The sequence below is a fragment of the Mobula birostris genome, chromosome 2, assembly GCF_030028105.1.
Source record: "Mobula birostris isolate sMobBir1 chromosome 2, sMobBir1.hap1, whole genome shotgun sequence".
Lineage (NCBI taxonomy): Eukaryota > Metazoa > Chordata > Chondrichthyes > Myliobatiformes > Myliobatidae > Mobula > Mobula birostris.
In genome coordinates, this window is record NC_092371.1 from 130,479,999 (window position 1) to 130,502,983 (window position 22,985).

Sequence of the window (22,985 nt, forward strand, 5' to 3'; positions counted from 1 at the left end):
AATTCAATTGAAATATTGCCTGTTATGTCATATTACTTCATCAATAATTTTGTTTGTACATTGCAAAAGGTACTTCCCTGTGGTGGAAACCAAAACCAGAGACCATAAATCATCTAATAGGGAATTCATGACAGAGCTGTCTTTCCACAGTGCGTTTAGAATGTGGATCTTCCTCCATAGGGACATGTCATGGCAAAGGGCCATGATATATTTTAGAGCAAGATTGATAAATCATAGAGAAATAGAGTTGGAAATATGTCCGATGGCCCAGCATGTCCATGCTGACCACTAAACTTTAATCCCAATTTCATTTGTTCCTCTTGTATCATCATCAAATCCTTCCTTTCCCTGCCACAGATTGTCCTACCACCACTTTCAGGAGAACAATTAGACCAGATAATTTCAAGCTAGCATATTTTTGGCTGTGGGAGCAAATCAGAGCATTCAAGAAAACACCATGTGGTTAACAGGAAGAATGTGCAAATTCCACACATACTAGAAACTGGCGATATCATTCTAATCCTGGAGATTTAAGGCTGATTTATACTTGTGTGCCAACTCAATGCCATAGGCACGGCATCACCGCGAACCCTACGCAGTGCCTACGCGGATCCCTACGCCGTAGCCTGACGCGCGCCTCTCCCAAAATGTAACTACGCGTTGCAGCAACGCAGACTGCAACAACTGTGATTGGTCCACTTGGTAGCATCGTATTTCCTCCTATGCTGCAATAGCTCCCCATTGGGCGACTGAAGGGCAGGGAAGGAACACTGGCTGCAATGCTTTACAGACCTCCGAAATTATGGAGAACACATTTCGCTTTTACGAAAAAAGACGCTTGCTTTAAACTTGTTTACCCCAAGAAAGACTACCAAGACCATGAAGCCTTGCGTGGGCAGGTGTGTGCACATGCGTGATGTGCGCGAATTGCAGAGCAACACAGACACACCAACGCACAAGTATAAATGCTCATAACGCGCGTAGGCCATTTGCGTAGGTTATGGCATCAAGTTGACGCACAAGTATAAATCAGCCTTAAACGGTGAACCAATAGAAGAATTGAAACGTGCAGAGGGAGCTAAAGAGAAGATCAAGGCAACCAAAGAGGAACACAGGAGAGAGCGAGAGAACAAGCTCGGGCAGAGTAGCACATGTAGGTGTGGAGAGGCAAGAAGAACACTATTGGCTTCAATCAGCTGAGCTGTAGAGCCCCGGAATGCAGCTATGAATGGGCTAATGAGTTTAACAATTTCTTCAATAGGTTTGACAATTGTCCTCCTGTTCACACTCACCTCAGCACAGCAGTCCAGCTGCTGAGGCACCCAATGCTCCCTCAGCACCAATGCCCCCCTCCTTCTCCCTCCAGTTGAAAAACACAGGCTACCACTGTCTACATCCAAACCTTGCCCCGCGCCTACCATCCACGCCTCCACATACCAACTGCTATCATCTTGATCTTCACAACCAACCCCTCCCCCCACCCCGCCACTCACCTTCCACCAACTTCTCAGTCATCGCAGACTCACTTTCACTACTGAGAAGGTGAGAAGGGCTCTGGGGAAACTCAGACATGGCAAAGCATTGGGACCGGATGGTGTGAACCCCAAGGTCCTGAAGAATTGTGCTGAGTAGCTGTGTGGTGTTCTCCAGAGCATTTTCAATTTGAGTCTCAGCCTGGAAAGGGTCCCAACTCTGTGGAAAACATCATGTGTGGTCCCAGTATCCAAGAAGGGCCATCCAAAAGACTTGAATGACTACTGTCCAGTGGTCCTGACCTTACACATCATGAAGACCTCAGAGAGGCTGGTCCTGGCTCACTTTCAACCCCTAGTCAGATCAGCCCTTGATCCCCTGCAGTTTGCCTACTAGGTGCACATTGGAGTTGACAATGCTGTCATCTACCTGCTGAACAGAGCCTACTTCCATTTGGATAAGCAGGGCAGCACATGACGATCATGTTTTTTGATTTCTCAAGTGCTTTCAATAGCATACAGCCCTCACTGCTGGATGAAATGCTCCATTCAATACAAATTGGCACTTCCATTGTATCCTGGATAATGGACTACATAACTGGCACACCACAGTTTGTACAGCTTCAGAGCTCTATGTCAGACATAGCTACAAGCAGCACTGGGACCCCACAGGGGAATGTATTGGCTCCCTTCCTGTTTACCCTGTACACTTCGGACTTTAGATACAACACTGAGTCATGTCAGCTGCAAAAATTCTCTGATGACTCAGCAATAGTTGGGTATATATGACAGGAGGATGAATACAGGGCCCTGGTGAAAGATTATGTCAAATTGTGCAAGCTGAGTCATCTGCAGCTCAACATCGGTAAGACAAAGGAGATGGACTAAGCCTGCACTGCTCCCTGTTACTATTGATGGTGACGATGTGGATGTGGTGAGGACCTATAAGCACCTGGATGATTGACAAGTGGAGCACCATCACAGAGTCTGTGTACAAGAAGGGCCAGAGTTACCTCTACTTCCTGAGGAGACTGAAGTCCTTTGGAGTATGCAAGCCTCTCCTTCACATGTTCTACCAGTCTGTTGTTGCCAGTACAATCTTCTATGCGGTGATGTGCTGAGGCAATGCCATCAACATGGGTGACGCCAACAGGCTCAATAAACTGATTAGAAAGGCTGGCTCTGTTATCGGAAAACTGGTCACACTGGAGGCTATCGTAGAACAAAGGACCCTATGGAAAATCCTGGCAATTCTGGACAATGTTTCTCAACCCCTGCATGCCACCTTGGCTGAACAGAGGAGCACTTTCAGTAACAGACTAAGACAACTGTGCTGCTCCAAAGAGTGCTATATGAGGTAATTCTTACACTCAGCCATTAGGCTCTATAATGAGTCAACCTACAGCTGGGTAAGTGATGACCTATTCCTGTCAGATTGTTTGAGGTAATTTATTTTTTATTCTTTCTTACTTCTCTTCTAATATTTGTATATCTGTGCACTTGTAATGCTACTGTGCCAATGTAATCTCCTTTGGGGTCAATAAACTATCCATCTGACTATATAAGATAAGGGTCATAGATGCAGAGAAACCACAGGGAAGAGGTGCTAAAAGCAGATTATTTATTTTATTTAGAGATACAGCATGGTATAGGCCTTCTGGTCCTTTGAGCCACGCCACCCAGCAACCCTCAATTTAACCCTAACCTAATCACAGAACAATTTACAATGGACGATTAATGTACTAACCAAAAACAAGAGAAAATCCAAGCAACATACACAAAATGCTGAGGGAACTCAGCAGGCCAGACAGCACCTATTGGAAAAATAAATGGAGTTGACACTTCGGGCTGAGACTCTTCAGCAGGACTTACAGTCGACATTTTGGGCTGAGACATTGACCATACTTTTATCCATAGATGCTGCCTGGCCTGCTGTGTTCCTCCATCATTTTGTGAGTTTAATCTTCTAACCAGTATATCTTTGGACTGTGGGAGGATACTGGAACACCTGGAGAAAACCCACACATTCCATGGGGAGAATATACAAACTACTTACAGAGGACGCTGCGACTGAACTCCGAACTCCAACTCCTGGAGCTGTAATAGTGTCATGCTAACCACTACTCTACCATGGCAAGAAGGCATACAGTTGTAAGAAAAAATTTGTGAACCCTTTACAATTACCTGGTTTTCTGCATTAATTACTCATAAAATGTGGCCTGATCTTCATCTAATTCTCAATAATAGACAAACACAATCTGCCGAAACTAATAACAAACAAGCAATTGTACTTCTTCTCGTCAATACTGAGTACACCATTTAAACAATAACAGTCTAGGTTCAAAAAAGTATGTGAACCTCTGGGGCAATGCCTTCTACAAAAGCTATGTCAGGTGTTCCAGCGAGATTGGAAGTGTGGGTTGTAGAGGTGCCCTGCCTATAAAAAAGGCAACAAAGTTAGGTTACTGATAAAGCCTACTCTTTTCAAGAAAGATCTGTTTATGTGCACCATGCTTTGATCAAAACAACTTTAAGAGGACCTTAGAAAAAGAATTTAAGATATACATGAAGCTGGAAAAGACCTGAGTATTCATCAGTCCACAGTACGAAATTGTCTACAAATGGAAGAAATTCAGTACTGTTGCTACTCTCCTAGGAGTGGGCATCTTGCAATGATCATACCAAGAGTACAACATGCAATGCTGTTTCTTCTCAAGAAAGATCTATTTATGTGTACCACACCTTGATCAAAACATCTTTCAGAGTACCTTAAACATAGAACATAGAATAATACAGCACAGTACAGGCCCTTCGGCCCACAATGTTGTGCCGACCCTTAAACCCTGCCTCCCATATAACCCCCCACCTTAAATTCCTCCATATACCTGTCTCTTGAAGAAGAACTGTAGAGGTGCATGAAGCCTGAAAAGGCTACAAAAGCATTTCTAAAGACCCGAGTTTCATCAGTCCACAGGAAGAGAAATTGTCTACAAATGGAGGAAATTCAGTATTGTTGCTAATCTCCCTAGGAGTGGGCATCCTGCAAAGATCACACCAAGAGCACAACGTGCATTGCTGAAGGAGGCGAAAAAGAACAAAAGGGGTAACAGCAAAACACCTACAGAAATCTCTAGAACTTGCTAAAATCTCTGTTCAGGTGCCTACCATAAGAAAAACACTGAACAACAATGGTGTTCCTGGAAGGACCCCATAGAGGAAATCACTGTTCTCCAAAAAATACATTGCTGTATGTCTCAAGTTTGCAAAAGACCACCTGGATGTTCTACAACACTTCTGAACAATGTTCTGTGGATAGATGAGATAAAATTTGAACTTTTTGGCAGAAATGTACACAGCTATGTTCACAGGGAAAAGGGCACTGCCCACCAACACCAAAACCTCATCCCAACTGTGAAGCACGGTGGAAGGAGCATCATGGTTTTGAGCTGCTTTGCTGCCTCAGGGCCTGGACAGCTTGAATTCACTGGGGGAACAATGAATTCAAAATTGTATCAAGAGATTTTACAGAATAATGTCAGGGTAGTGATCTGCCATCTGAAGCTTAATATAAGTTGGATGATGCAACAAGACAATGGTCTGAAACACAAGAGTAAATCAACAACAGAATGGTTTAAAAAGAAGAAAAATCATGTTTTGGAATGGCCAGAGTCCAGATCTTAACACAGTTGAGATGCTGTTGCATGACTTGAAGAGGGCTGTTCATACAAGGTATCCCAGAAATATTGATGAACTGAAACAGTTTTGTATGGAGGAATGGTCTAAAATTCCTACTCGCCGTTGTGCAAATCTGATCAGCAGCTACAGGAAACATTTGGTAGAGGTCACTGCTGCTAAAGGAGGTTCTACCAGTTGTAACATACAATGATTCACAAACATTTTCAAGTCTGGATTATGAAGATTAAACAATGTGTCCAATAAAGACGTGAAAGGTACAATTGTTTGTGTGTTATTAGCTTAGTCAGATGGTGTTTGTCTATTACTGTGACTTAGATGAAGACCAGTCCACACTTTATGAGCAATTAATGCAATAACCAGGTAACTGCAAAGGGTTCACAAACTTATTTTTGCAACTGCACATCAATAAGAGAGGCTTAGATGGCTATGGTTAAAACACTAGCAGATTAAACGAGCTTGTTGGGCAACAAGATGTTAGACCATAAAATATGGGAACAGAATTAGGCCATTGGCCAATCGAGTCTGCACCTCCATTCCATCATAGCTGACATTATCCCTCTCAACTTCATTCTCTTGCCTTTTCCCTCTAACCTCTGACACCCTTACTAATCAAGATCCTATCAACCTCTGCCTTAAATATATCCAATGACCTGGCCTCCACAGACGTCTGTGGCAATGACTTCCACAAATTCACCACTCTACGGCTAAAGAAATTCTTTCTCATCTCTGTTCTCATTGTCATCCTCACATTCTGAGGCTGTGCCCTCTGGTCATAGACTTCCCATCAAAAGTAACATACTCCCTATATTGACTCTATCTTGACGTTTCAATACTCCATGGGATTTCAATGAGATTCTCCCCCATTCTTCTAAACTCGAGAGGGTACAGAACCAGAGCCATCACAATACTCCAACTATGGTCTGACAAATGCCTGATAAAGCCTCAGCATTACATCCTTACTTTTATATTCTAGTCCTTTCGAAATGAATACTAACATTGGCAGATGGAATATCGTGTAGAGCAGTGTATGGTCATGCATTTTGGTAGGAGGAATAAAGGTGTAAACTATCTTCTAAATGGGGAGAAAATTCAAAAATCAAAGGGACTTGAAGACCTAGTGCAGATTCCCTAAAGGTAAACTTACAGGTTGAGTCAATGGTAAGGAAGGCAAATGCAAATGCATTAATTTCAAGAGGAATAGAATTTGACAGCAAGGACGTAATGTGGAGGATTTATAAGTCATTAGTCAGACCACACTTGGAGTGTTATAAGCAGTTTTGGGTCCCCTACCTAAGAAAAGACATGCTGGCATTGAAGAGGATCCAAAGAAGGCTCATGAGAATGATTCCAGGAATGAAAGGGTAAATGTATAGGCGTGTTAGACTAGAGGTATGCCTATTTAGAACAGAGAGAGGAGGAATTTTTTTGGCCAGAGGGTAGTGAAACTGTGGAATTCATTGCCACAGATGGCAGTGGGGACCAAGTCATTGAATATATTTAAAACTGGAGGTTGATAAGTTTCTTAAGAATCAGGTCGTCAAGCTTACGGGGAGAAGGCAGAAGAATGGGGTTGAGAGGGATAATAAATCAACCATACTGGAATGGTGTAGCAGACTATGGGTCGAATGGCCTAATTCTGCTCCTATATCAGTGTATTTGTGTTCCTTACAATGGACTCACCTGCAAGCTAACCTTCACAGAATCCTACACGAAGACTCCCATGCCCCTTTGCACTTATGATTTCTGAATTTTCTCCCCACTTAGAAAATAGTCTACATCTTTATTCCTTTGACAAATGTGCATAACCATACACTGTCCTATGCTATATTCCATCTGCCACTTATTTGCCCATGGGGTCTTATTTTGTTTAGCAGCCTTGTCAAAGGCCTTCTGATAATCCAAGTAAACAACATCCACTGACTCTCCTTTGTCTATTTTGCCTATTACTACTCCAAAAACTCCATCGGATATGCCAGGCAAAATTTGCCCTGAAAGAAAACATGCGGATTTTGGCCTACAACATTACGTGCCTCCAAGTTCCCTGAAATCTCATCCTTAATAGTGGACTCCAACATCTTCCCAATCACTGAAGACAGACTAACTGGCCTCTAATTTCCTTTCTTTTGCCTCCCTCCCTTCTTGAAGAGTGGAGTGTCATTTGCAATTTTCCAGTACTCCAGAATCTAGTGATTCTTGGAAGATCACCACCTATGGCCTCTATAATCTTTTCAGTTATCTCTTTCAGAATCCAAGGGTGTAAGTCCATTTGGTGCAGCTGATTTACCTACCTTCACAGCTTTCAGCTGCTTTAGCACTTTTACCTTAGTAATAGCAACTACATGCACTTCTGCCCTTGGCACTCTTGAATTTCTGGCAGAATTCTGGAGTTTTCCTCAGTGAAGAATGACACAAAATACTTCCGTCGTTTCTCTGTCCCCTTTTGCTATGTTTCCAGCATCATTTCCCAATGGTCCAATATCCACTCTCACCTCTCTTTTACTCTTTTTATATATGAAAATCCTTTTGGTATCTTCTTTTATATTATTAGCTAGTTTACGTTCATATTACATCTTTTCTTTGCTTACTATATTTTTAGTTGCTTTCTGTAGGTTTGTAAAAGCTTCCTAATCCTTTCAGTTCCTACTAATTTTTGCTATATTGCATGCCCTCTCTTTTCCTTTTATGCTGTCAGCGACCTCCTTTGTCAGCCACGGTTCCCCATCCTCTGAATGACTCTAATTTGAAGACAAATACACAATTTATAAACTCCTTTCTTTAAATGACCCTAAGAGTGTCAAAAATACTTGATATAACTTTAAAGGAAAGAATATCCTTCCAGCATCTCACTGTGAATACTCAGTGTGCATTCATACCATTTTACCATGGGGACCTGTATAGCACTACTGATTATATCTTTTCCAGGTGGCACACCAGGAGATAGGGATGATGCTCAGGATCCTGGCTCATTTTCAATGATGTCAAAAGCAAAGAGACAAACTTCTGTCTTATCATCACACTTGAGATCTGCTAAGTTACCATGGAAAGATTAACTGATTTATGTCTAAACTTGAATCTAGCTTCCAAAGAACAACAAATCAATTTTTTGAAGATCATATAGATTCAAATGCTTAAGCATCATTACAGTTAGATTAAGAACTGCACAGTACAGGGCCCTTGGCTCACGATGTTGTGCCGACCTTTTAACCTACTCCAAGATGAATCTAACCCTTCCTTCCCACAGAACCCTCCATTTTTCTTTAGAGGGGCTTCACAAACAGTAAGGTTTCACAAAAGGTTATTAGGAAATGTGTTTTTTTGAGCTTTGAACAGATTTTAACCCTTCCACTCCCACTTTACTGTCAAGTGGTTTGCACACTGGTGCAAATAGTAGAACAGCTGCCTCACAGTTCCAGTGACCAATGTTTGATCCTGATCTCAAGGTGCAATGTGGAATTTGCACATTCTCCCTGTGACCACTAAAGTTTCCTGCAATATCCCAAAGATGTGTGGGTAGGTAGGTTAACTGACTGCTTGTTGTGCATTGTCCCCAGCATATAGGTAACAGGTGGAATCTGGAATGAATTGATGAGAATGCTGAGAGAATAAGTTATAGGGAAAGTTAATGCAATAATGGGATTGGCCTATGAGTTGTCATATACTCAACGGGCTGAATGTTCCTCATCAATGTTGCAAAGAAGTACAGAAAATACGAAATCTAGACATTTGATTGACTGATTAACCCACGAAATCATATTACTAAATGTAACAGACATCCACATGAAAGATTCTGGAACACTGTAGAGTACAAGGTCACTGTTAAAGTCAAAGTCATAGTCATACTTTATTTATCCCGGGGGAAATTGGTTTAAAGTGCTAATCCTAATAAGCATGCAAACACTGAAAAGTTGCTATAGGGAAATACAGTGCCTATAAAAGGTATTCACCTCCCCCCTTGGAAGTTTTCATATTTTATTGTTTTACAACATTGAATCACAGTGGATTTAATTCCACTTTTTTGACACTGATTAACAGAAAAAGACTCTTTTGTGTCAAAGTGAAAACAGTTCTCTACAAAATGATCTAAATTAATTATAAGTATAAAACACAAAATAATTGTTGTACAAGTATTCGTCCTCTTCCAAGTCAGTATTTAGTAGATGCACATTTGGAGGCAATTACAGCCTTGAGTCTGTGTGGATAGGGCTCTATCAACTTTGAATATCCGGACTCTGCAAATTTTCCCCATTCTTCTTTAAAAAAACTACTCAAGCTCTGTCAGAATGCATGGGGATCGTGAGTGAACAGCCCTTTTCAAGCCTGCCACAAATTCTCAATTGGATTGAGGTCTGGACACTGACTTGGCCACTCCAGGACATTAACTTTGTTGTTTTTAAACCTTTCCAGTGTAGCTTTGGCTTTATGCTTGAGATCATTGTCTTGCTGGAAAACAAATCTTCTCCCAAGTCACAGTTCTCTTGAAGACTGCATCAGGTTTCCCTCCAGAATTTCCGTGTATTTTGCTGCATTCATTTTACCCTCTACTTTTACAAGCCTTCCAGGGATGGCTGCAGTGAAGGATCCCTATAGCACGATGCAACCACCACATTGCTTCATGGTAGGGATGGTGTGTTTAAAATATATAGAGGTTTATAGAGTGGGCCTAGTGTAGAGGAAGTCAGAGTAGGAGGGTTTTGGCTCAACAGGGCTTCGGTGATAACGGGTCGAGGCGAGGTAAATTATTTGTGAAGAATAGGAATAGAGTGAGGTGGAGGATAAATGTGTGGCTGAGAGATTGGAGCAGGGGTCAGGGATTCAGGTTTCTGGATCAGTGGGAACTCTTTTGGGGTAGGCGTGACCTGTACAGTAAGGAAGGTTGCACTTGAATCCGAGGGGGACCGATACCCTGGCAGGGAGGTTTGCTAAGGCTACTGGGGAGAGTTTCAACTAGAATTGCTGAACTTTCCAGGGGGACGCTCATGGAGTGAGCTGTACTATGGCGTAGCTCCATTCCCTTTATCTTTTTTACATGTAACCACTCTTATTTACTCTACCTATACCTACACTAAAGGATTTACACTACAAATATATCTTTGAACTTCCATTTTTACTTACTGAAAATGCACACCAGAGGACGAGAAGTTAAAGACGGAAAGGGCTCCAGCAGGAACGGAAAAAAAGATGGTGATCCTGAAGCATCGAAGGAGACTCCGCTAACTGTTGAAATAATGAAGAAACTTCTAGAGACTACACTTAATCAAAGACTCACCGTACTTGAAGGAGTTTTGAAGACAATTCAAGATGATGTTAAATTGTTCAGATGTGAAATTGATCAACAACAAATTAGAATCTCGGAACTAGACAAAGATGGCGGTAAAAGGGATCGAAAAATTGAATCCCTTGAAAAAAATCTAACTTCGGCAGCTCAGCAGTTGGAGCGTTATAAAGCCAAGATTATCGATCTTGAAAATTGCTCTCGAATGCAGAATCTGCGAATAATCTGTTTTCCTGAAGATATTGAGACGGGAGATCCTACTAAATATCTTTCTAAGTTGTTAGCGGATGTGTTTGACCCAGATATATTGGAGGAACCCCCCATTGTTAGACCGCACACATCGTTCTTTACGCGCTAAACTGTATCATCAGGGCTATAAATTAGCGCTGCTGTTCCCAGCCTGTTTCAGAGTTGTTATGCCGGACAATTCTCGTCGTTTGTTCAAAACTCCGACCGAAACTCAAAGTTTTCTCCACAATTTGTCTTCCTCTGCTGAGGACTAATTAACGCACTGTTTTTTATTTTCTTTAATCTGTTTTTCATTTCCTTTTTTTTAAAAAATTTAATATTTAGCTTATAGATTTAGAATTTTATATTCTGAGGGTTCTTGCCTTGATTTTGTAGCGTAGGTACTTTTTATATTCTTAAAATGATAGTACTCTTTTTTTGTTAGTGATCTTGTATATCTCACTTTTAATATTTTCTCCTTTTGAGAGCAATTTAGTTACAATTTTAATGTTTGTTTTCCCTTTTTTTTTTCCAAAACGTTACTGGAGAAGTATTATATTTTAAGGTGGTGGATTGCTTCCTTCTTCCCAGAATTCTCTCTTCTTCTTGCGTCACTTCCGATCATTTACATACAAAAAACTAATAATACGAACTGGTGCTTGGTCTTTTGTTTTGAAATTATGAGTAAGAAGTAACTATTTTATGTTTGTAATTGTTGTAATCTTGTTTCCTCTTGTATATGGCAGAACAAAAATCCCAGGTTAAGTAAAAAAAATATTTACAGAAGTCCAAGAAAGATGGTGGTTTAGCATTGCCTAATCTAAGATTCTATTATTGGGCAATTAATATTCGATAGTTAATATTTTGGACACAAGACTGGAATATAATTCCAAGTCCACATTGGGTAAACCTTGAAGGTTACTCTTTACAAGGGTTCTCTTTGGCTTCCATTTTAGGAACTTCACTTCCTTTTGTATTATCTAAATTGAATAAACAAATGGTTAATCCGATAATTAAACATACATTATGAACATGGTTTCAATTTCGTAAATTTTTTGGTTTGAACAAATTTACATTATCAAGCCGTATTATATCTAACCTTTTTTTTCAACCCTCGGTTATGGATCAAGCCTTTTTGATATGGAAATGAAAGGTATAACATGCTTTTGTGACTTATTTCTGGATAACTGTTTCATGTCTTTTGAACAGTATTCTAATAAATTTAATTTGCCCAGATCCCATTTTTTTAGGTATTTACAAATAAGAAACTTTTTAAATACCACGCTGCCTACCTTCCCGATCTCATACCCTACTGATATCATCGATAAAATTTTAGGTTTAAATCCCTTTCAGAAGGGATTAATAGCATCTATTTATGACATAATTATGAAATTACAGCCAGGTATATCTAATAAAATTAAAAATGAATGGGAAAGGGAACTTCAACTTTGCCTACCTATAGAGAAATGAGATAAATTTTTTCAGTTTGTTAGTTCTTCCTCGATATGTGCCAAACATACGCTAATACAATTTAAAGTAGTGCATAGGGCCCATATGTCGAAAGATAAATTAGCCTGTTTTTATTCCCACATAAACCCTATTTGTGACAGATGTCACTCTGAGGTGGCTTCCTTAACTCATATGTCTTGGTCCTGTCCTCTTTTGGAAAAATTCTGGAAAGATATTTTTGATATTATCTCAACAGTTTTGCGTTTTGATTTACAACTCCATCCTATTATGGCAATTTTTGGTTTGCCAATGATAGAACATAAATTTTTATCCTCTTCAGCCTGTCAGATGATTGCACTTGTTACTTTAATGGCCAGAAGATCCATTTTATTGAACTGGAAGGAGACAAATCTTCCTACCACATTTCAATGGTTTTCCCAAACCATGTTTAATTTTAGAAAAAAATCAGAAGTGACATTTTTGATCCTTCAGTTAAATTTGAAGAGACTTGGAAACCATTTATTCAACATTTTCATATGATGTAATTTGACCTTTCCGAATCCTTCTTATTAACTTAAAATATATGAATAGAGGAGCAGAGTTGACGACATTACTGAACGTGTTCGATTTAAGATATTGGTCTAGTCTTGTTTGTTCCGTTTGCTTTTTTTTTGGGTTTAGTATTTAGTTTCTTTTTTTTTGTTTTCTTGGGGGGTTTTCTTTGTATTTTTTTCTTTTTATTTCTTTTTTCTCTATAATTAATTATATTAAGGGTTTGAAAGTCTATTATACCTGTATTATTTGAAATCTTTTTTGTACATGCTTATCAACAATAAGGTTATTCCAATCTCTCTGTATCAATATCGTTATTCTGTTTATAATTTTGGAAAATTAATACCATCATTCCAAATAAACTGATTCCTAAGCTCCGGAACCCGGGCCTTAAAACTCAGATCTGCAGTTGGATCTTCAACTTCCTCACAAACAAGACCCAGGCTGTAAAAATAGGGGACAAGCTCTCCTCTACAATTACTCTGAGCACCGGTGCCCCACAAGGCTGTCTACTCAGCCCCCATTGCACTCACTGTACACCCATGATTGTGTAGCCAAGTTTCCATCGAACTCAATATATAAGTTTGCTGATGACACAACAATTGTAGGCCGTATCTCGGGTAATGATGAGTTTGAGTACAGAGAGGAAATTAAGAACCTGGTGGCATGGTGCGAAGACAATAACCTATCCCTCAACGTCAGCAAGACAAAGGAATTGGTTGTTGACTTCAGAAGGAGTAGCGGACCGCAGGACCCAATTTACATCAGTGGTGCGCAAGTGGAACAGGTCAAAAGCTTTAAGTTCCTCGGGGTCAATATCACAAATGACCTGACTTGGTCCAACCAAGCAGAGTTCACTGCCAAGAAGGCCCACTGGCGCCTTTACTTCCTGGGAAAACTAAAGAAATTTGGCCTGTCCCATAAAACCCTCACTAAATTTTTATAGACGCACCGTAGAAAGCATTCTTCTAGGGTGCATCACAACCTGGTATGGAAGTGGTCCTGCCCAAGACCAAAAGAAGCTGCAGAAGATCGTGAACACGGCACAGCACATCACACAAACCAATCTTCCATCCTTGGACTCACTTTATACCACATGCTGTTGGAACAGTGCTGCCAGGATAATCAAGGACACGACCCACCCAGCTAACACACTTTTCGTCCCTCTTCCCTCCGGGAGAAGACTCAGGAGCTTGAAGACTCGTACGGCCAGATTTGGGAACAGCTTCTTTCCAACTGTGATAAGACTGCTGAACGGATCCTGACCCGGATCTGGGCCATACCCATCAAATATCCAGACCTGCTTCTTGGTTTTTTTGCACTACCTTTCTTTCCATTTTTCTATTTTCTATTTATGATTTATAATTTAAATTTTTAATATTTATTATCGATTTGTAATCCAGGGAGCGGGAAGCGCAGAATCAAATATCGCTGTGATGATTGTATGTTCTAGTATCAATTGTTTGGCAACAATAAAGTATAAAGTATAATAAAAAAATTTAAAAAGAAAGAAAGAAACTAGAATTGCTGTGGGGTGGGAACCGAACTGAAGAGACGGAGGAAGGGGCAGATGGCTCAGAAATAGAGAAAGCTTGAAGGCGGTGTGAAAGGGAGGATAGGCAGGTGATACAGAAGGTATGCACTCAGATTGATAGTTTGAGATGTGTCCATTTTAATGCAAGGAGTATCGTGAACAACGCAGATGAGCTTAGAGCGTGGATCAGTACTTGGAGCTATGATGTTGTGGCCATTACAGAGGCTTGGATGGCTCAGGGGCAGGAATGGCTACTTACAGGTTCCAAGCTTTAGATGCTTCAGAAAGGACAGGGAGGGGGGCAAAAGATATGGGGGTGTGGCACTATGGATCAGAGATAGAAACATTGAAAACCTATAGCACAATACAGGCCCTTTGGCCCACAATGCTGTGCTGAACATGCACATACTTCAGAAATTTCATAGGGTTACCCATAGCCCTCTATTTTTCTAAGCTCCATGTACCTATCCAGGAGTCTCTTAAAAAGACCCTGCTGTATCCGCCTTCACCACTGTTGCCAGCAGCACATTTCTATGGTTCTATGTGCGGTGTTTGCCCTATGACCAACATACCGTTTAGTCTGATGGCCAAAAGGCTCAATTTTGCTTTCATCAGACCATAGAGAACCTTCTTCCAGCTGACTTTAGAGTCTCCCACATGCCTTCTGGCAAACTCTAGCCAAAATTTCATGTGAGTTTTTCCTACAGTGGCTTTCTCTTTGCCACTCTCCATAAAGCTGCGACGGTTGAAGCACCCAGACAACAGTTGCTGTACGTGCAGTCGTTCCCATCCTCCAGAGTTGTCATAAGTCTCTTGGTGGCTTCCCTCACTAGTCCTCTTCTCGCACGGTTACTCAGTTTTTGAGGATGGACTGCTCATGGGAGGTTTACAGTTGTGCCAAATTCTCTACATTTCTTGATGATTAACTGTACTCCAATGGATATTCAGTGACTTGGAAACTTTCTTGCATCCATCTCCTGACTCATGCTTTTCAATAATCTTTTCGTGGAGTTGCTTGAAGTGTTCTTTTGTCTTCGTGGTGTAGTTTTTGCCAGGATACTGACTCACCAGCATTTGGACCTTCCAGATACAGGTTATTTTTACTACAATCAATTGAATCAGCTTGACTGCACACAAGTGATCTCAATTTAACTCTTTATGTGACTTCTAAAACCAATTGGTTGCACTAGTGATGATTTGGTGTGTCATATTAAAGGAGGTGGATACTTATGCAATCAATTATTTTATGTTTTATATTTGCAATTAATTTAGATCACTTTGTAGAGATCTGTTTTCACTTTATTACAAGGCTCCTTCTGTTCAGTGTAAAAAAAAGCCAAATCAAATTCACTGTGATACAATGTTGTAAAACAGTAAAATATGAAAACTTCCAAGGTGGGGTGGAATACTTTTTATAGGCACTGTTCATCTGTACATAGAGTAAAGATATTTGTCTATCTTTCTCACGACCTCAGTAAAGCATCCAACATAATCAGAGATCCCACCCAGCCCAGACATTTTCTCTTTTCCCCACTCCCATTGAGCAGAAGACACAGAAGCCTGAAAGTACATACCATCAGGTTCAAGAACAGCTTATAGCTCAAACAACAGGAATTCTACAGATGCTGAAAATTCAAGCAACACACATCAAAGTTGCTAGTGAACGCAGCAGGCCAGGCAGCATCTCTAGGAAGAGGTACAGTCGATGTTTCAGGCCGAGACCTTTCGTCAGGACTAACTGAAGACTAACAGTAGTCTTTCAACAGCTTATACCTGGCTGTTGAAAGACTACTGAATGTTTTACTTTGTACTACCTCAATACACTATTGTAATGAAATGATCTGTACGAATAGTATGGAAGCAAGTTTTTTACTGTATCTTGGTACATGTGACAATAACAAACCAATTTTCATTCTGGTGACGCAGAATTTGACAGACAGGTTAAGACCCCATCATATTGGGAAACAAAGTGGGTAGGGGAGGGGGAGGTTGGGGTTCCCTGGTATCCCTTTGACCATAGAGATATAGATGAAAACACTAAAAGAGGGAGGGTGACTTGCACAAACCTCATATCAATCACTTGGCTAACCACCACACTTGGCTGAGATGCCTTGCCTTCTGCTATGTCGTACAAAAAGATCTTGAAATCACAAACCACAGCCAGCGCCCTCTGCCAGCCTTTCTTCACCCCAGCTGGTTTAGGTACCTAGAAATAAAGCATTCATATTATTTTTTTTTTAAAGAGTTGGAAATGAGGATGTGTGTAAGTATTCCACAGGAGGAAGAATTTTGATTTGTATTTATGAACATAAGAAATTGATGGGCAGGTCCAAGAGGCATGCCCTATCATGATGACTGAAGCATACTAGCTGATTATTTCTATCCACCCTTCATCCTGCTCTTTCGTGCCTAACTTCCTCTTCAACAACAGTGCCATCTCTTTGGGAAATAAGGAAAATTCAAATTTGGTGTAATTACTTTTGCATTTTGATGCTGATCACCCTGATGGCCCTTGGCAACATCCCTAAGGTGTGCCCAGAAATAAATTTAAAGAGTAGACAGTAAAGTTGGGGTTGGGATCTAGGTCATTGAAGCCTGGTGTCCAAACCATTGCCTTTGGTAACTTGAGTAGGGGAAGTTCATTTAAACTCACAATTACTTCAAACTTTTTATGAAGCTTTTAATCAATTCCTTTAGGTTGTACTGTATCTTGATTAGTTAGCACACTATCTTCTTCAAAGTAAATTTATTATCAAAGTACATATACAAACCTGAGAATCGTTTTCTTGAAGGCATTCATAGTAAATACAAAGCAACACAATAGAATTAATGAAAATAATAATAATAATAATAATAATAATAAATAAGTAAGCAATAAATATCAAGAACAAGAGATGAAAAGTCCTTGAAAGTGAGTCCATGGGTTGTGGGAACAACTCAGTGTTGGGGTGAGTTAAATTAAGTGAAGTTATCTTCTTTTGTTCAACAGCCTGATGGCTGAAGGGTAATAATTAACACAAAATAATCTGCAGATGCTGGGGTCAAAGCAACACTCACAACACACTGGAGGAACTCAGCAGGTCGGGCAGCATCCGTGGAAAAGATCGGTCGATGTTTTGGGCCGGAACCCTTTGTCAGGACTGTAGGGGGAAGGGGCAGAGGCCCTATAAAGAAGGTGGGGGGAGGGTGGGAAGGAGAAGGCTGGTAGGTTCCAGGTAAAAAACCAGTAAGAGGAAAGATAAAGGGGTGGGAGAAGGGAGTCAGGGAGGTGATAGGCAGGAAAGGTGAAGAAGGAATAGGGGAAAACACAATGGGTAGTAGAAGGAGGCGGAACCATGAGGGAGGTGATAGGCAGCTGGGGGAGGGGGCAGAGTGACATAGGGATAGGGGAAGGGAGGGGGAGGGAATTACCGGAAGTTGGAGAATTCTATGTTCATACCAAAGGGCTGGAGACTACCTAGACGGTATATGAGGTGTTGCTCCTCCAACCTGAGTTTAGCCTCATCATGGCAGTAGAGGAGGCCATGTATGGACATATCTGAACGGGAGTGGGAAGCAGAGTTGAAGTGGGTGGCTACTGGGAGATCCTGTCTGTTTTGGCAGACGGAGCGGAGGTGCTCGACGAAGCGATCCCCCAATCTGCGTCGGGTTTCACCGATGTAGAGGAGGCCGCACTGGGAGCACTGGATGCAATAGATGACCCCAACAGACTCACAAGTGAAATGTTGCCTCACTTGAAAGGACTGTTTGGGGCCCTGAATGGTGGCAAGAGAGGAGATGTAGGGACAGGTGTAGCACTTGCGCTTACAGGGATAAGTGCCGGGTGGGAGATCCGTGGGGAGGGACATGTGGATCAGGGAGTCGCGGAGGGACTGATCCCTGTGGAAGGCGGAGAGGGGTGGAGAGGGAAAGAAACCCGCCTTGAAATCCAACGCAGATTGGGGGACCGCTTCGTCAAGCACCTCCGCTCCGTCCACCAAAACAGACAGGAGCTCCCAGTAGCCACCCACTTCAACCCTACTTCCCACTCCTATTCAAATATGTCCATACATGGCCTCCTCTACTGCCATGATGTGGCTAAACTCAGGTTGGAGGAGCAACACCTCATATATCGTCTAGGTAGTCTCTAGCCCCTTGGTATGAACATAGAATTCTCCAACTTCCGGTAATTCCCTCCCCCTCCCTTCCTCTATCCCTATATCACTCTGCCCCCTCCCCCAGCTGCCCATCACCTCCCTCATGGTTCCGCCTCCTTCTACTACCCATTGTGTTTTCCCCTGTTCTTTCTTCACCTTTCCTGCCTATCACCTCCCTGCCTCCCTTCCCCCACCCCTTTATCTTTCCCCTTACTGGTTTTTCACCTGGAACCTACCAGCTTTCTCCTTCCCACCCTCCCCCCACCTTCTTTATAGGGCCTCTGCCCCTTCCCTCTACAGTCCTGACGAAGGGTTCCGGCCCGAAACGTCGACCGATCTTTTCCACGGATGCTGCCCAACCTGCTGAGTTCCTCCAGTGTGTTGTGAGGGGTACTAATTGTTCCTGAACCTGGTGATGTGGATCCTGAGGCTCCTGTACCTCCTTCCTGATAGCAACAGCAAGAACAGAGCATGGCCTGGATGGTGGGGTTCTTGATAATGGATGCTGCTTTCCTGTGACGTGCTTCTGGTACATGTGCTCAATGGTGGGGAGTGCTTTACTGGACTGGGCTGTATCCAGTACCTTTTGTAGGATTTTCTGTTCAAGTACATTGATGTTTCCATATCAGTCCATGATGCAACCAGTAAGTAAACTCTCCACTGCACATCTACAGAAGTTTGTCAAAGTTTTAGATGTCATGCTGAATCTTCGTAAACTTCTAAGGAAGTAGAGGTGTTACCATGCTTTCTTTGTAATGGCACTTATGTGCTGAACCCAGGTCAGATACTCTGAAATGATAACACTGAGGAATTTAAAGTTGCTGACCCTCTCCAACTCTCATCCCCCAATGAGGACTGACTCATAGACCTCTGGTTTCCTCCTCCTGTGGTCAATAATCAGTTCCTTGAAATTGCTGACATTGAGTGAGAGGTTGTTGTTATGGTATCAGTCAACCAGATTTTCAATCTCCCTCCTAAATGCTGATTTCTCACTACCTTTGATTCGGCCCACAACAGTGGTGTCATCAGCAAATTTAAACATGGCAATGGAGCTATGCTTAGCCTCAGTAGAGCAAGGAGCTAAGCAGACAGCCTTGTGGTGCACCTGTGCTGATGGAGATTGTGGATAAGATGTAATCAATCCGAACTGACTGGAGAAATTGAGGATCCAATTGCTCAAGGAGATATTGAGGCCAAGGTCTTGAAGCTTATTGATGAGTTCTGAGGAGATGATAGTACCGAATGCAGAGCTGTAGTCAATGAAGAGCATCCTGATGTATGCATCTTCACGATCCAGATTTTCCAGGGTTGAGTGAAGAGCCAATGAAACAGCATCTGCTGTTGACCTATTGGGACGGTAGGCAAACTGGAGCAGATCTAAGTCACTTCTCAACAGGAGCTAATGTGCGATGAAGCCAACCTCTCAAAGAACTTCATCACAGTGGATGTAAGTGCAACTGGACAATAGTCATTGAGGCAGCCTACCAAGTTCTTCTTAGGCACTGGTATAATTGAAGCCTGTTTGAAGCAGGTGAGTACCTCAAACTGCTGAAGTGAGAGGTTAGAGGAATCAGTAAAGTCTCCTGCCAGTTGGTCAGCACAGGTCTTCAGTATTTGGCCTGGTACCTTCTGTGAGTTCATCCTCTTGAAGGATGACCTCATGTTGACCTTAGAGACTGAAATCACAGAGTTTTCGGGGTGTGGGAGTTCATGAAGATACTTCCATGTTTTGTTGTTCAAAGTGAGCATAAAAGTAATTGAGCTCATCTTGGAGCAAGATCCCGTTGTCACATGTTGATTAGTTTTGTTTTGTAGGAGGTGATAGCATTCAAATCCAGCAACAGTCGTTGACCATCCTTCTATGATTCTAGTTTGGTCTGGAATTGCCACTCTGCATGTGGGATTGCTCTCTGGAGGTCATACATGGATCTCCTGTACTTCACTTAGTCTCCAGACCTGAACACCATTGATCTGGCCCTCAGCAGATTGTGAATCTCTTGGTTTATCCAAGGCTTCTAGTTGGGGAAGACTCTGAATGATTTTCACAGTCATCCATAACTGACTATATAAAGTCTGTGACAACTGTGGCATATGCATTGAAATCCTCTGATGAGCCCTTGAACTCGGCCCACTCCACCAGCTCGAAGCAATATTTTAGTTGCTTCTCTGCCTCCCATGGCCCCTCTTCATTGTCCTTACCTCTGAAGCCTTGCTCTTTATCCTCTGCCTGTATGCAGGTAGGAAGAGTACAGCCAGAAGGTCAGGTTTCCCAAAATGCTGTCTAGGGATTGAATGGTAAGCATTCCCAATCATAGTATAACAGTGGTCAAGTGTATTGGGACCTCTTGTCCTGCAGGTGATATGTTAATGATAACTGGCTAGAGATTTCTTCAAACAAGCCTTGTTCAAAGTCCTCACCAATGATTTGAAAGACATTACAGGAAGCTGCATTTTGGTTGCTCATAGCTGCACTCAATACATCGAGTGTTTGCTTAACATCAGCCTTTGGTAGCATGTAAACATGGTCAGGATCACAGAGGAGAACTCTCATGGCAAGTAGAATGGGTGGCATTTAATCATTATATGTTGCAGGTTGGGTTAACAGGTGCAACAAGATCACTGTCTGAGCACCACGAAGAATTTATAATGAAACAGAGTCCTCCCCACCACCACCTTTTGCCCTCTTTGAAATAGCAGTCTGGTCCATCTGGTGTATTGAGAAGCCCCTCGGTTCTTATCGATGTATCCAGCGTGTCATGAGTGAGCCACATCTCTGTGAAATACAGAATACAGCAATCCTACATTTCCTTCTAATTCTTGGTTGCTAAGTTGTATTCGTGGGTGAGACAGTTAAATTTGTTTTTAAATAGAAGAGACTGTGTCACAGCATTTTCAAAATCTATCTACACAGCCGGACAGGACATTTGTTGTAGCCTTTCTCTGAATGATGGAACTTCAAATAAACAATCACAGAGCTCACATATCCACCAAGAGTCCCATACATTTCCATAAGTTATGACCAACTCACAACCTGACTTCTGTATCAAAAGCTAAACACTGAAGACCCAACACAAGATTACAGCACACACATCGATAGATTACAATGAAATGCAAAGTTTTTTGTAAAGTTTTTCCCCAAATGAAGTTTCAGTGGGATATGTCTATGTGTGTTCATAAGGACAAGACTTGTGATTGGAGTTTCCCTTACCCGAACATGGCCCTCGTAGGCAGTTCCAATTCCTCTTTGTGGATCTATCCCCAGTGGACCTTTTGTTTGGTCAGGTGGAATGGGGCAAACAGCTGGTGCTTTGTCTGCACAGGTGACATGGCATGAGAAACCACATACTGAAAAAAATATAAAACTATAATTAGTCTTACATGGCCATGACCAAATAATATGCATTCACATAGAGCACCACAAATGTTTACAGAAGCTATTAACAAAACTACTTCAGGAAATGTTAAGGCAGGTGTCCAAAAGATTGTCCAAAGAGGTTAAGAAAAACCTTAACGGTTGGGAGTAGACAGCTGGGGGAGTGCAGGGAAAGATGGATATTGTTAGGAGAGAATGAACCTTGGAAGCTGAAGGCATAATTGTGCAAGAGGCCACAACTGGAAGAGAGCAGAGGTATGGTGGATATCTCAAGAGAAGGGAAGGTGAAGTTACAGAGGGATATGTGAACCAGAATGAAAACTTCAAAACTGGCATGTTGCTAGTTCAAAAGACCATGTAGGTCAGTGAGTGCTAAGAAATGGGGATTTTGTAAAATTCCTCTATCCAAATCCTGCAATATTGTGGAGCATTTAACATCTTGTTCCCTTAGCATTGTAGTCTTGGCTCACATTGTTTGCACTTGTCCTGAAGTGGTCCTTGAACACAAGAACATAAAAAAGCAGAACAGTGTACCTAAAGACAAAGCATCAATAAAAAAGGAAGAGGAAAAAAAGAAAGGAAGACAAGCTGAGACAGCAGCTTATAAACCTAAGGAATATTAAAGATTTCTTCATATGGAACATCTGACCATTTCAAAATTATGGTCAATCAATTACTTTGGTAGTGCAAACAACAGGAATTCTGCAGATGCTGGAAATTTAAGCAATACACATTAAAGTTGCTGGTGAACGCAGCAGGCCAGGCAGCATCTCTAGGAAGAGGTACAGTCGACGTTTTAGGCCGAGACCCTTCGTCAGGACTAACTGAAGGAAGAGTGAGTAAGGGATTTGAAAGTGGGAGGGGGAGGGGGAGATCCAAAATGATAGGAGAAGACGGGACGGGGAGGGATGGAGCCAAGAGCTGGACAGGTGATTGGCAAAGGGGATACGAGAGGATCATGGGACAGGAGGTCCGGGAAGAAAGAAAAGGGGGAGGGGAACCCAGAGGATGGGCAAGAGGTATAGTCAGAGGGACAGAGGGAGAAAAAGGAGAGTGAGAGAAAGAATGTGTGTATAAAAATAAATAACAGATGGGGTACGAGGGGGAGGTGGGGCATTGGCGGAAGTTAGAGAAGTCGATGTTCATGCCATCAGGTTGGAGGCTATCCAGACGGAATATAAGGTGTTGTTCCTCCAACCTGAGTGTGGCTTCATCTTTACAGTAGAGGAGGCCGTGGATGGACATGTCAGAATGGGAATGGGATGTGGAATTA

General features: G+C 41.9%; 1 protein-coding gene across 9 annotated transcripts in view; it reads right to left on the reverse strand.

Moving 5' to 3' along the window:
- LOC140191079 (serine/threonine-protein kinase MRCK alpha-like) overlaps positions 1-22,985 on the reverse strand; it is a 596,213-nt gene that overhangs the window by 65,570 nt on the left and 507,658 nt on the right. For all 9 annotated transcript variants that reach the window (XM_072248222.1, XM_072248216.1, XM_072248164.1 and 6 more), the window contains 2 exons: positions 21,548-21,684; positions 16,270-16,409 (listed from right to left, as the gene is read on the reverse strand). In XM_072248222.1, the coding sequence (XP_072104323.1) occupies positions 16,270-16,409; positions 21,548-21,684 (277 nt within the window). The remainder of the gene's footprint in view (positions 1-16,269; positions 16,410-21,547; positions 21,685-22,985) is intronic.